We start from the raw sequence: 16,057 nt of genomic DNA, 5'->3' as shown, positions 1-16,057 counted from the left end.
TTTTATTTGAAGTGTGAGTGAGTGAGTGAGAGAGAGAGAGCGAGAGAGAGAGAGAGAGAGAGAGAGAGAGAGAGAGAGAGAGAGAGAACAGGCCTGCATATGTGCTTATGTATAACAGAGAAAAGCACCCTCTGTCTTACTCTCTGATCAGTGTGATTTCTGAAGCCACAGCAGTCTCCATGGAAACCAGAAAGGGTGCAGGAGATACAGAAAGACAGGATGTAAGGCAAAAAGAAAGGGGAGAACCAGATTGTGAAAGACTAGCAGTGAGACACATGTAGACTGAAGAAGAGAGGCATTCGTGCAGTATAAGCTAGCTGACCTGTGTCTCTGTGTCAGGTGGCGCAGGTTGGTCCAGCTCGGAACCTGGTGGCAAAGGTGCTGCTGATTCTGGTCAAAGTCACTCTCCTTCAGGTTTAGGATCAGGAAGGTCCTGAGTGTAGCGAGGTCTCAGCTGGTCCCCATGGCGTCTGTACACTTGGTCAGTTGACTCACCTTGTACTCGGTACGATACTGGGCCAGTCTGTTGGGTCACTACTCCTGGAATCCATTTATGTTTTCCTCCTGCAGTGTTGCGCAGATACACAGGGTCATCCACATCAAACTCTCTCACAGCAGCCCAACTATCATGCTCTTCTTTCTGTCGATACTGCCTCCTCCTCACCTTCTCTGAGATACTTGGCTTCAGGAAGTCCAATCTCGTACGCACATGTCTCTTGAGGTGCAAGTCTGCTGGAGACTCACCAGTAGCACTGTTGGGAGTTGTGCGATATCTCTGAATCAAATGCGAAACCATGTCCTCCACACTCAAATCTTGTCCGGCAAGCTTCTTCATGCCTGCTTTGAACATGGCGACGTACCTCTCAGCCAGGCCATTAGTAGCTGGGTGCCTGGGTGCCCCAGTTGTGTGAAGAATACCATTTCTTTTCACAAACTGTTGGAACTCATCTGACATGAAAGTCGTGGCATTGTCTGTGACGATTTGCTCTGGTATCCCATATGATGCAAAAAGTCTCTTAAGCCTTGAAATGGTCACTGTGGATGTTATTTGAGACACCTCTAGCCACTTTGAATAGGCGTCGACCACTATCAAGAACATGTGACCCATGAACGGGCCTGCAAAGTCCATGTGAAGCCTTTTCCACACTTCTCCAAGGAACTCCCAGGGGTGCAAAGGGACTTGGCGTGGTGTGCGCTGTTCCAGCTGGCACGTTTCGCATTGTTTGCCGACCATCTCGACGTCCATGTCTACATTCGGCCACCAGACATATTTCCGTGCAATCATTTTCGTTTTCAAAATGCCAGGGTGTCCACTGTGGATCTCATTTAGTACTCTTCTCAGTTTTGAAGGCACCACAACTCTAGTTCCCCAAAGGACACACCCCTGCTCGACAGATAACTCCTCCCTCTTTTTATGGTAAACTTTGAGGTCTTCTGGTATTTCTTTTGGCCATCCTTCCATAATATACCCATGCAGCCTTGAGAGTTCAGGATCCTTTCATGATGCTTTGGAAATCTGTTTCGCACACACCGGTGCCTCATCCAGGGGCTCACATATCAGTGCATTCAGGCATGCTGTCATTGGCCCGGTTCCTGCGTCTGTGGTTTCAGGCAACGGGACACGAGACAATCCATCTGCGTTGCCGTGCTCCTCCGACTGACGGTAGGTTATGCAGTAATCATACGTGGACAGTATGATGGCCCACCTCTGGATACGCGCTGCTGCCATTGTTGGAAGTCCCTTGTGTTCTCCAAACAGCGTGAGTAGAGGCTTGTGGTCGGTGACCATGTTGAACCTCCGCCCCCACAGGTATTGATGGAATTTCTTTACTCCATACCCAGGCTTAACGCCTCCTTCTCTATCTGTGAGTAGTTTTTCTCAGCTGGCGAGAGTGTTCGAGAAGCGTAGGCTATTGGATGCTCCTGTCCATCAGGTGTTGTGTGTCACAGCTCCAATTCCATACGCCGAAGCATCACATGCGAGGGACAGTGGCAGGCACGGATCATAGTGAATTAACACCTTATCACTCGTTAAAAGTTCCTTACATTTGTTGAAAGCGCACTGCTCCGCCTTGCTCTATCTCCATGTGGTTTGGTCCTTCAGCAGCTTATAGAGAGGTGCTAAAACAGTACTTTGCTGTGGCACAAAACGTCCATAATAGTTCACCAGCCCTAGAAAAGCTCTGAGCTCTTTGATGTTTGTGGGTGCCGGAGCGTCATGAATGGCTCTGACCTTGCTCTTGGAAGGGTACAGATACTCAATCTGAGTTTTCCCAAAGTCACACTTTGACTTCTTCACTATATCTTCCCCCCACATAATGCAGCCAGCACCTCTTCAATTCGCGGCAGTGGGTAAGTCTCAGTGTTTGTAGCTCTGTTTACGGTTACCTTATAATCGCCACACAAGCGGAGCCCGCCATCCCGTTAGTACTGGGACCACTGGAGCAGCCCACTCGCTGTGCTTCACAGGGCTGATGAGGCCATCTTTCTCCATGCTCTCCAGTTCTTTTTCTACCTTTTCCTTCATGGCAAATGGTAGGACATGTGCTTTGTGGAATTTTGGGACGGCGTCAGGCTTTACTGATATTGTTGCTTTAATGTCCTTTAATGTTCCGAACTCATTTTTGAAAACATCGTCATATTTAGCCAACACATCTTTAATTGACTTGGGCTTTGTTGTCAGTTGCACTTTGCTTTCTGTGACTTTTTTGATCATCTTCCAATTTAGTCTGATCTGGTCCAGCCATTCCCGCCCACAGAGTGATGGACCTTCTCCGTCTCCCCTGAGTAGCCTTTGAGGGCTTCTTTCCATTTACATCAAAAATGGCATTGTATGGCCGTTGGCCAGCACCACTTGCATTGAACACGGAATACATGAGAACCTCATCTTCTATTTCATCAGCCTGCACATAGCCAGTCACTTTCCCCTCTTTTCGTTCACTCTTTTTCTTCCCCCTTTTTACGTGCTTTCCTTGTGATGGTCCCCCAGTCCTGCATGCTTTCTGAATATGCCCAACTTTTGCACATTTATGGCACTTTGCATTTTTGTAGTAACAGTCATTGGCGTTATGATTTGTCCCTTTACATCTATAGCATTCATCTTGTTTTGAATTCGAGCGTCTGTGCTTCTCAGTTACCTGGTGAACAGAAGCGGTGACATCCTCACCCTTCCTCAACTGCTGTGCATCTCGGTGCTCCGTCTCCATGTTGACAGCAAGCTCCACAGCTCTCGCAAAAGTCAGTCTGTCCTCTGAGAGCAATTTGCGTTGGCACGCGTCAGAGTTGACACCGCTGACAAAACTATCACGCAGAGCTTCATCAAGCCTGTCTCCGAAATCGCACTTTGCAGCGAGGTGACGCAGCTCAGCGGCATATTCTGTAGCCGTCTGGTTACTCTTCTGAACACACTTGCGGTACCTGAAACGCTCGGGTATGACCAATGGCTTTGGCTCATAGTAGTTCGTCAGAATGGTCACAACTTCATCAAAAGTTTTGTCCTTTGGCTTGTCCGGTTGAACCAGGTTGCGCAGAAGTCCATACGTAGCCGCTCCGACTGAACTTAACAAGATAGGGACCTTTTTATCATCGTCAACATCATGTGCTTCAAACAGCAACTCCATGCGCTCCACGTAGGCTGACCACTGTTCTTGTTCCGGCTTAAACTCGTCCGGTCTTTGGAAAAAGTATGCAATTTTCACTCATAAAAAACGATTTACTCATCGCCAATTATGTGGCGTACTTAGCCTAAATAACGAGGCGATGCACACGTTTCAACACTTAATGTAGCGTACTTGCGGAGAGCAACATCACAACGTGCATGAAAGGTAACATGGGTCCTCGGCAACCACATACACATGTGCAGTAGACAGTATCAAAACTATAGTGAGATTGAAAGGTCAAACAGCCACAAATAATAACATTAATACACCACATGTGCTCAAGTACTTTCTCTGGATTCTGCCTGAGAGAATGAGTCTATTGAATTATCATTTGAACATCTAAGGTCAATCTCAATTTGTGGAGTTTCCTTCTACCTTGCGTTCAGTAATCCTCGATACATGCATAGTCCACAAATTTTAAAATGACCACTTAAGATTACATAATAGATTCTGGAAATATTTATGGCCCACCAGAATAGCTTTGGCTTATGCTGAAATATTGTTTATAAGCTTTGCTATGTCGTAATTTCTATCTTTTTACTTGAACATAACTCATTCTAAACCTGCAGTAAAAGATTACAAACATTTCCGTAAATGACTTCTAAAAATGCAACATTTGATTATAGAAACCAAATAAAGATGTATTTACAGGAAACAAAATTACAAAGGGGCCAGGTCTGGACAGCTGTTCTCACAGTGGAGAGGATTACTTTGATTGGATTATGCCCAACACTATCCCACGGCTTGACAAGCCTACTTACAATATTTGACAATGAGGGTCATTATTGTACAATGACGTAGGAACTGTGACCAACAATCCATAAAGATGTCTGTGGTTTGGAGGATTTCTTAGCCAAAGTACACTGAATTAAATAAAACAGGGGCTCACACATCGCATTTTGTGTGTAAAATCGTTTCAGTATTTTTAAAATGTCCTTCAGATGCATGAAAAAAAAAAAAGATAAATGTAAAAGCTTGAGAAAAGTACAATCCAACCGCATTTGCACGTGTGCCATCCATGCACATTGCATGTGTACTGATGACCCTAGTGTGCAGTATGAAAGGAAAATATCCCCCATACATTGACAACAGAGACACTGCAATTAAAAATCACTTATGTTCATCTGTAACTTCAGCTGCATGCACTACTTACAGACACATGAATGTACAAACGTGTTGGGAACTTCTGAGGAATAATCAGGCGTGCATTTGTTTAATGTGTCTTTTCCTGCTACCCCCACACACACCATCCCAAGCCTTGACCCTTTCTGTCCATTCTCTCCTCTCTCATTTTCACCCGTCTTCCCACCCCTCTCACCTGCTCCCATGCCTCCCTTTCCCCAATTATAATATCTTATCCTTCACACAGACAAGATAACATATCCTTTTTACCACTCATCTCTTCTTTCAACCTTTGTCCCTTAACATGCACACAAATCATTGACTATGATCTGCGAAGGAAAAATAGAAGAAGGAGATTAAAACATTGATCACATCTGTCCTCCAGGAAAAGCTAAATATTCTCTAGGAGTGTGATGGATTAAAATCCCCTATTGCACAACAGGGATCTTTCCTTGGTCCCATTTTTTACTGGCCATATAAACTGTAATTTTTCTGTTTAAACTGGTATCACACTTTCCAAATTTCTCCTTAAGCCTAAAATCAAGAAACAGACTATAACCTTCCACTTTGATGATATGATTGAGGGGTTTGCACAAGAATTTTTAGTTTAAACAAAAAAGGGGATGATGAAACTTTTGAAACATTCATCTCGTTTCTTTTCTTACCATAAACTCTAATGCTAGAACACCAAAGTAAGTACACAAATGGTGTACACTTATCTACATTTGGCTGTAAATTAAATAAATGATTCAAGGGCCTGTGGACTCATAAAGTTGCAAAATATCACTGAATTCATGTCACACTGAGAAAGAAGCAGACAAGATAACATATCCTCAAGGTTTGAAGGTTGTTGTTGTTTCAGCAGTGGCAATCAGGACTACAGTGTTATCTGTTTTTGTAACATCAAAAAACGAAATCATTAACATAAAAGATCTAAATGAGGCAGCTTTACTTTATAAGCACTGCATAATGTTCAACTATTATATTTAAAAAAGTTTCACTGATGTGTTAAGTGTTGCCTGCCTGATACCAACTCAAATGAAAGACTGTTTCGCTGGAAGGGTAACATGAGTTTATTAGTCCAAAACCGTGACAACAAAGATTTCAGACCAAGAGGCAGAGCAGCCCTTAAGTCTGGTTTTGTTCAAGGTTTTTGCCTCAACTAAATGCTGCTAACTTCTGTGATAGATAAATGTTGGGTCTTAGTAACACAAAACTGTAAGAGTAAGGCGTTTTACTTGCATTTGTCACAAATAAAGATTGATATATATTTGCCAGCTTGGCATATCTTAAGGGCAAAACCCTAAGTTTTAAAAGAGGACACATTATGCCCATTTTCCACCTTTTCAATCAGTCCCCTCTGGTCTAAGTGAAACATATGTGCTCTGCTTTGGTCAAAATATAACATGAATCAAGCACCAGAAGACATTTGTAAACCTGAACAGTTTACGAAAACATTTTTCTGTAAACGATGTCACAGCTCTTGTCAATCAGATTTATTTGTCTTTGTAATAGCTTTGTAAATCTATGGAATAAAAATAAGGGTGATGTGATAAAGGCTGCAAAATGTAAAAAGTCCAGAGTCTAAATGTTCGAATGTGTTCAAATAAGTAAAGAAAGCCATGAATGCTCTAAGCATGCTTCAATTTGCAGCTAATTTAAAATGTGATTCAAATGCATAGCCTTTACCTTTATAAAATGATGATAGCAACACATAATGTGTTGATGACTCTGATGGTGGATACTTGTGATCTACGATGCCTTTAAATCACCAGGATCCTCAACATTACATTCAACTGTAATCTTTCCAGGGAAATGCATTGGCCAACAAATAGATGTACAGAGCTTGTACAGATCTTTTCTCGTCTTCTGACTGCGCAAAGTGCTTTCACACCACAGTGTCACACTTACACATTCACACACTGATGGTACAGTAGAGGTTTATATGTAAAGTGTCTATCAGTGTCTTGTCCAAGAATACATCAGACATGTTTCTGCAGGAGCAGTTTTTTTTACCATCCTTTTTCATGCATGAAAATTAATATGTATCCTTTTTTTGCTTCAGATGAAGATGAATAAAATATAACTATCAGCCACAGTTTCTGGAATTAGTACATTAATTATTTTTAAGTATGTTCCTGTGCAAATAAACAGAATTTTTGTTTTAATATTTGTGTAGTGACGATCAGCTGATCGGCCACTCAGCTGGGTGCGGGAACAGATCTTGGGGTTTGACGCGCTGAATGAATCAATGTCCAAACACTGTCTGCTGTTGGGTGAGGTTCCCATTTAACTTAAACTCGGATCTCATACAACATTATGGTTTCTGATCTCCCCGTCACCCATGCATCATTACCTGGCCCCTAACACCTGTGCAATATAAAACTTCCCCTGCCACACCAAGCTACACTCCCCCCTGTGGTAGACAACTGCTATATATATTTAGCACCTACAATTTCTGTAAAACACATTGAGACATTTTGAAACCTCAATCCTAACCACAGGTTTAAAAAATGTTTTTTTCTTCTGCCAAAAAATAAGGGCGATCGGCTACAGATCTGGAAAAACATCATGGTCTGCAATGCAGGTGTCTTTCCTATTTTTGACCCTATACAGTTGGTACTTTCAAGCCCAGCGCCCGCGTTGTGACAAAAATAACAAGCAAACTTACGTCGATGTGAGTGCCTGTGGGTGTGTTGGATTTAAAATGAGGTGTAGTCAGACACACGGGAGGCACGTTCCTTTCTTGAGGACGCAGCTATCGACTTAGCCTTAGATCACTCAGAAGTCTAAAATGCTATTTAGAGGGCAAGTCAAAGACATGAGTTGATAACGGATCTCAACTCAACAATGCTCAGTTATTTATATTTTTGCATATTTAGCTAATACAATAACATTTATTTCCAGCTGGTTCCAGCTTTGCCCTGGTGTTTCAGAGTGGTCAGATTGTAAAAGAGGTTCTTTGTGATTTTGTTGCTCTTGCATGCAGGTTCCACATTTAAAGTCCACTTTATTCACATTTTGGTTAAGACCAGGCCACGACAATGACTGACAAACATGCTCCTTAGAATTCACTACACCTTGGTTTCCTTCTTGTAGGTAATTAAGGACTTTATCACGTATTGCTGTGAACATCACAAATCGAGGATCTTAAGTAGTAGCCTATCTTTTACACAATGAAGCTTTTTCTGTCCATTAGCATCCAAGCATTGGCCACCCTCTTGTAGTGGGCTGAGTTACATGAAGCATCTGCCAGGCTCCTCCCCAGACTCTGCGGCAATGACAGATGAGGTCTTGGGCAGTGAACTCTTTCTGAACTTCAAGAACGAGAGAAGGATGATAGCCATTGGCGCATTAAAGAGAGGAAATACCAGAGATGAGCAAGAGCTTGTACTATGAGCATACTAACTGAAATGAGATACTTCTCCATGATGCAGGGTTCAGAGCAGAAAGGCAGCAATGTCCTACATCCAGAGTCCTGAATGAGGCGTACTATTTGTCCATTAGTTAGACTGACTGTCAAGCCCTTCCAAAATTGGATATCAACTGGGGCATCCGGTTAGACACCACATCTATAGAGAGTGAAGAGGCACTTGGACAAACAGGTGGAGGGCAACAAGACGGTCCGGATCCCAACAGCCATTACTCTTAATGTGACTATTAGGGGTAACAAAAGTGGTCCTAAATTTGCAGCATAAGCAAGCAACAATTCAAAAATAAATAATGTAAAATAAATAATAAAATACATGCCTTGGGTAATACAGTATATATATACACATACATATTATGTTTAACATGTGAGTCAGAAATACCCCAGACCTGTACAACTGCATAAACTAAACAAATGTTATTAGGGGGCACCAGATAGCCTAGCGATTATGTTTAGCGCATCATGTATGGCTCCAGCTGTCCTAACAATAAATGCAAAATGGCCCAAAAATATATCATAAAAAACCCCCCAAAAGCTTAGCTTTATAGTAAGTTATTGGACCCTCTGTGCTTTCACATCCGAAGGCTTGTTGTTGTTGGAAACCTGTTTTCTATTGCCTAGCTCCGGTGATTGGTACAGATGGTTGATGCTATCTAATATTAAATTTTTGTGTTAAACTTGTTTCCAATACCATACTGCACTGCACTGAGAACCTGAAATTTCCCACAACGCTTATTTAAGGATGCAGGTCTTCTAGCTCTGCCATGTCGTCTTGCTATTTTACTCTTCTTCTCCTTGTTTTTTGTTACGTTTTCTTTTTCCTGTGATTTATTTTTTTTTTTTTTTGCATCATAGCAGTTTGCAAAAATTTAACAGAAATACCGAAATGAATTTGGGTGTGCATAAAATTATGAGAGATTGCACTTTATATTCTAGGAAGTATTTGTTTAAGACTGCATGAAACCAACTGTGACTTTCATACCATGACGGACTCACACACAGGCATCAGAGCGGAGAAATCTTCAGCCTTCTGTAATTCAGTGTGCATAATTTATAGCAGCCCCAGATCTTCCTGCAAATGACAGCACTATGGGGCATCTGCTGCATCTCTGCTACTGCAACAACTAACCAGCATAGCTTTGTCTGGTTTCTAGGGCTGTGTTTAAGGATTTGTGTATAAGTGTGTATTGTGTGTTGGTTTGTGTGTTTATCAAGGACAATGCATGGACAGTAATTGAAACAGAAGAGAGGGAGACCACACAGAGACTGTCTGAAGTAGACAGATAATGCAAGAAAGGAAAAAGAAAGAGGCAGACAAAAGACCTATTGCAACACACACACACACACACACACACACACACACACACACACACACACACACACACAGTCAGGGCATCTCCCTGGCTGTGCATACAGTATGCATGTTTGTTAAATTAAGCACCATATTTACTGTGTTATAAGGTGTGATACCTGTTGACAATTCACCAAGTACTGTTCCGAGCACAAACAGCAGTGTGAGCATGTGTTCACATGCACTAAGGACCAGAAAATGTGTGACTCAGGTTCTTTTACAGCACCATGTACTTTTCTCTCTCATACCCTGACCTAAAGGTGTTGGCACAAAATAAAGCCATAATGAAATTTCACAGTTTGTTGAAGGCTGTGGCCATAGATACATTTCCTATTGCAAGAATGGTTTGATACATGCTGCTTCAAATCAGCTCAACAGTTTAATCTATAGAAGAAAATGTGCTTATGTACTTTGCTTTGAAGGATGAGATCTGAAGCCACACCAATCTCATGTAAAAACAGGGCTAAAGTCGTCATGTGTTCATGATAAAATGCCAAAAAGGAACAGATAGTTAATCTGACTTATTGACAGAAACTGTAGTGCCTGTGTAATATGTAGATCAATAAAAAGTTATACAGGTTATCCTAGATTGGCACAGTGTCTCCAACCATAGAACATGTGCAAAAAAAGTTGCTGGTTTCTATTCAGGAACAAGTTATCAAACTTGACTACAGGACTTAAAGGACAACCTTACACCAGTGTTGTTCTCTGTAGACCTTTCTATCTGAGTTAGATAAAGGAGATACAGTCTGTCGTTTGGGGCGCTTAAAAGAAGATTGTTGGCATATTTTTTAACTTAGAACCGTGAAAGGGGAGAGAAATTGAGGTATGCAACACCAGATACAGCATCAGTGACAGGAGAATGTTTGGGCATCAGATAAAGCTTAGGAAGAACCGGCAATGCATCTTAAAAGGCATGCCTACAGAATTGATCAGAGAAGACCTACATTATGCCAAATACTGTCTGGGATGTATCAGGATTTGTTTTTTACGTTTTAAAACAGAGGGTGTTAGAAGTTCAAACAACAAATTATTCACTGTCTGCAGCAGGTGATGGTAGTGAAGGAGAAGCATTCAGGTCTGTTCAATTCTGTGAGGACATGTTAGTGGTTTTTGTAATCAGTCTTGTAGCCTTGGTCCAAAATAAAAGTATGTGATCTGCAAATTGTCCTCATGAAGTCTGAGTTGTGATAAGTAGTTTGTGTATCTCCCCGAGGTTTTAAAGAAACCTTGTGACAAAAACCAACAACCATATATTAGTAAAGTATTCATTTATGGTTTATATTATAATAAAAACATTCATATGGAGCTCTGCTTATGCTGAAGCAGGAAGACTGGTTATAATCTGTCACACTTTCATCCAGTTTTCTTCAATCAATTTAGCCACTCCCTCTTTACCCCTCTCACCATCTCCCTGCTCTAGTGACCAGCTGACTATGGGCGTTAACTCTTTAAGTAATAATCGAGCCAGAATCTACCACAGCCTCTCTCATCCACTCATCCTTTTGCCAAATGTTGAAACCTGTTCTTCTCATATGCAGTCAGTTTTTAATTTCAGTGGGATAGCTGCAACCCTCCTCGGCTCCAGTCATCTCCATTTTAGTGCAGAATTCAGACACAGCCTCAGAAACCCACTACTCATCACATCCTGCATTCTTTTATCACCTCCACCACCAGTGTCTAGACTCCTTCAGGGGAGTGTCCTACCCTGCTGTCGGCCTCGAGGTCCATCTGAGTGCATGAAGTCATCATGGCAGAGTCTAATCACCAAAGACATTAAATATTTATCTTTTCCTAAAGTGTTAAATAAATAATGGTAAACTCTTACTTAAGTCTCTCCTGATTAAAATATCCTGGGCTGATAGTCAAGAAGCAATATAGCTAAACAAAGAATACCATATTAAACACTTTTTCAGAATAGAATCATGCTAGTAAAGTTGGACGTTTTTAATAAACAATAATTGGTAACTGTATTGTGCTGTTCATTTACGTTTGATACGTTGGTATGTCTGTTGATAATACTTGCTTTAGGTTTTGATAAATATATATGCCCAACAAGACACTTAGTACAGTGGAATAAAGATTTGACATATTTGCTGAGCTGCGTCCTTCCAACAACTACACAAACTGATTAAAATGTATGAAAAAATGCAAATATATGGATAGAAATAAGACAAGATATTATAAAAGGGGGAGTATTTGAAAACTTTGCCTTAGGTTGGCGAGCTTTGTATAGACTTCAGATTTGGGATTGGTTAGGCTGAGGGTGTGTTGTCTGCTGGCATGCACCCTTTATAAGTGGCACTTACCTATGTCTAAAATTGGCCCCCAATGAACATCTCAAGCCAGCCCATTGCAAGCTGGAGAAGTTCATTAGCGCTTAGTTGTCGCTCAACATTTAGTACAATGACATACCTGTATCCGCCCAACAGTGAGCGACATTGCAGCCAGTTTGCTACGATGACTTTGTGTCCTTGCCAAACGTATTTTTAGGCAATTTGCAAATTTTTTTTTTTATATCACTAAAAGTTTGAAATTGAAGTAGGCACTTTCAACTGCATTTGTGCCACAGAAATATATTTATTTAGTAACATAATAAAAAAAAAATTACTTGCAGTTTTTCGTTAAATTTCAATACTTTACTTGCATTGTCAATCACATGTTTAAAATGTCATTCATTTCATTTAAAAATAAAAACCTCTTCTGGCTTTTATTTCGAATGTTTGAACTTTCTTAAACTGGGGGTACTGAGTGCTTAAATTCAACACTGCTTTTATTTTGAAATAAAAAAGGGTCATCTGGTACAGCTCAAAGAAACAATATGTTTTATGTCATGAGGTGGATAATACTTTTGTCTTGTCAGTTGAGCTGTTTAAGAGTTTTTATTGAGAAACAAGACATTCAAAGATGCAGTATTCTTTTCCATCACTGTGACTATAGGGAGATGCTGTGGAGGCTTATCTATCTATCTATCTATCTATCTATCTATCTATCTATCTATCTATCTATCTATCTATATCTATATATATATATATATATCTTATGAATAGACAAAATATAGCATGTGATTAATTGTGAAAAGAAATGCATCGATTTCTGACTTTTATTAAGTAACTTAACTAGTTAATGCTGACAGCCCTATAACACTTGTGTTACACAGCCACATGTCAAAGTTGTTAAGTGCAACGTAAACAGTAATTTCTTGGTCACCCGAGATAAGCTTCAGTTCAAGTTCGAGGCTTTAAATTTACCCCGGCTTCACTCTGGCTCCTGTCAGCAGTAAAAAACAAAAATTTTCTCGTGATACACTTAAAATGAATTAACTTCATGATACAGATTTGTAAAAAGTAAACAGCAAAGATTTGATGACTCTGACCTCAAGAGGAGGAGAAAACAGCTCTTAAAATGATGTTGAATGGAGGCTGTATCCATCATACTGATGCTTATAGGCCATATAAATACTTATTAGGAAACCATCAACAGGAGCATGTCATGAGTGCAAATGACGCTTCGCCTGTATTTCGCAGTCCACAAGGACTGTTTTTCCTGCACACACCGAAGTCGGCTGATATGCAATGGGTCAAATACAGCCCGGATTCCAAATTTACAAATTCCAAAGCTATTCACTATTAATAAAGTCAATAGCCAGACACCTGTTTACAGATTCTACACTTCTATGTAAATTTCTACATTTATATGTAGAATCTGTCATAGTAATTATGGCAGGTAAATCAAAGCAATACTCAAAACAAAGGTTAAATACAAATTAAACAGATGTTATGTTAAAACAGGCTCTGCAGTGTCTAATTATGTTGAGTTTCTCCTTGTAAATCAGCAGTTGCATCTTCATTGTGTGCGCGCCCTTGTGCATGTGTACCTGTCCACTGGGTGAATGAGCTCATCAGTGAATATCTTCTCTCCTGAACTTAATCTTGCCTTGGAAATGTGTTTCAGACAGGTGCTGTAATGCTACAGCACTGTCATAAATAAATGACTTGATAATTTTAGCATGATGTTGCTGAGGTAAAAATAGAAATGCATTGCTAGCAATGCCATGCAAAGCTGGTTCATCAAGCCTGTAGTGAAAAAAGGGTTCAACTTTTATCCTTTAAGCCCCATCAATGATAAATCAAGGGAGGAAATGTGAAAAATTAAAATAGTGAAGTGGACAACTATTCTGATGACATTGAGTTAAGTTGAGATCTCAGATGCTGCACACAGTTTCAACAAACTCTTCAAACATGAGTTAAAAAAACGACCGTAAGTGCTACAGGAGATGATGTCGTTTCACGGAAACCATTCAATTTCAGATATCTTGCAACAGGTTGAGAGATTATTATTGTTAACATTACTTGCTATCATGTTATACTGGTAGAAAATTCTACAAAGTTAAGAAAAGGAGGTAAAAGACTGCTGTACCTGCGCTTTCATGCTGTACCCCCTTTCTCTCTGCTTTTGTATTGCACAAGCAGGCTACTTCATGCAGATCTTACTTAAGTTGCAATATTGTCTATTCGTCAGAATAAACCACTTACAGGTATAATGTCGAATGAGGTATAATGGTTTATTTAAAATATTAAAACTGTCTCTGACACTCCATCACTTGCACTCTCTCTCTCTCTCTCTCTCTCACACACACACACACACACACACACACATACACGCACAAACACACACACACTCTCTCTCTCTCTCTCTCTCTCTCTCTCACACACACACACACACACACACACACACACACACACACACACACACACACACACACACACACACACACACATCCATTTTCTGTTAGGCTTCTTATTGCATTATAGGTGACCGGGTTACGGAGGAGGAAGTTTCAGGAAGCGCATGTATGTTTTATGCTAAAAACATTGTATTGACCACACCAGGGAACAGTGGCCGTCTCCTTACATCACCATGGCAGTTACAGTGTCCCTTGTGAGTGTGAGAGTATGGCAGGTATAACGAAAAAGCCTTAAACTTACCGCAGTCCTCGCACAGCACTCTCTCTACATCCTTCTTCAGCTCCGGCTCACTTGCGTCAACAGGGGCGTAAGATGCCTTAAATACCAATGGCTCGGCAGTCGGGTCCATGAAAAAAATATATCTATGGTCCTTCTCCACCGTGGTGCAGGGGGCCTCGGAGCCGAAGTCACCGACGGTCACGAGCTGCTCCCTCTCAAGGCCGCCGCTGTTGACGGGCCACACGTCCAGCACTTTGACATTCACACTGTAGGGCTCCCGGGAGGAGATGTTCTCCGTGGAGGAGCGCACCTCGCCTTCGATGACCACGGCTGATCGGTACGCCTGGTCCTGGAGGGAGTTAAGACTCGGGGCGTAACAGGCAAAGGAAACCCCGATGACCAGCATGGAGAAATGCACTGGATCAAGCCTCATGCCGTCAGTCTGTGCTGTGCTGCAGTGCTGCTGGGTGGCGGAGCGAGCTGGAAGAGAGAGACGGCGGCGAACGGGCTCCGGCAGAGCAGGCAGGGCAGGGCGGCAGACCTTGTGGAAGTGTCCATGCCATCTGTGTCTGTCGCTGCTTTCCCCATACGGCTGCTGGCCTCGGATGGAGGGACACACCAGCCTAAGAACCGGAAAGGGCCCGTTTCTGCATGCTTAAAAATGTGTTTGCTGCATTCTCCATTCTCCTCAACCAACCACCCCCCTCTTATATCCTCTTTTCCTGAAAGGATAAAAAAGGACTCATAAATTAGCCTCTCCTCGAACCAAGCTCTAAACAGCTATCTCTCCCCCATTCTCTCTACCTGCTTCTCTCTCTCTCTCTCTCTCTCTCTCTCTCTCTCTCTCTCTCTCTCTCTCTCTCTCTCTCTCTCTCTAGCTAATAGGCTAGCATCGCATGGGTGGGCGCATTGCCTCTCTGGAAGGCAAAAAAGCAGTTTGCGCGTACTGAAAAATCACAAGAAACAATACGCACTCCACTCACACGCAAGGTCGGGTCCTTTGTCCACTCATTTCGATCGTCAAAAAGGGTCCCACAACTTCAAATCTGTTAGTTAAAAATCGAATTTACAAAAAGGCGAACAGAAAACCGAGGTTGGAACAGACAGGATAAGATAGCAGCGCTTGTCCGGTGAGGCGATGCAACAGTAGCGCGCACCCTCCTGCCGCGTCCCCTACGCCCCTCATCAAACGCGAGCGGCTTACGTGAGCAAACATCACCTGCCCGGTCATTGGCGTCGGATCGCCACGTCCTGCGCAAACACCCTAATAACCCGGCACCCTCCGGCACAGCCACAGACCCAACCCGCATGTGAACATTTCAGTTGACAGTCTGCGGGTGGGGGCAAGAGATTGAACACAGGCAGAGTACAGACACCCAGCGTGGAGTGCGCCTGTAGCCAAGCCCTGCACAACACCCACTGAGGATCTCCAGTGCGAGAGGTGCAAGGGGGGCTATAAGCGACCACACACACTGCGGATAGTTGTTGCGATGACTAACGCTGCGAATTTCTTTCAGCGGATTGGTTA

At 42.0% G+C, this 16,057-nt stretch overlaps 1 protein-coding gene across 1 annotated transcript in view; it reads right to left on the bottom strand.

Moving 5' to 3' along the window:
• The window catches only part of nrg2b (neuregulin 2b), a 40,916-nt gene extending 25,740 nt beyond the window's left edge, over positions 1-15,176 (bottom strand). Inside the window, exon 1 of the mRNA XM_079351963.1 lies at positions 14,551-15,176. Within this exon, the coding sequence (XP_079208089.1) occupies positions 14,551-14,962 (412 nt within the window). The 5' untranslated portion in view covers positions 14,963-15,176. The remainder of the gene's footprint in view (positions 1-14,550) is intronic.
• Between the last annotated feature and the right edge of the window lie 881 nt (positions 15,177-16,057).

This window comes from Symphodus melops (genome assembly GCF_947650265.1).
Source record: "Symphodus melops genome assembly, chromosome: 9".
NCBI classification, from domain to species: Eukaryota; Metazoa; Chordata; class Actinopteri; order Labriformes; family Labridae; genus Symphodus; species Symphodus melops.
Note: the sequence above shows the minus strand (reverse complement) of the source record. Positions and strands in the feature narration are given on the sequence as shown.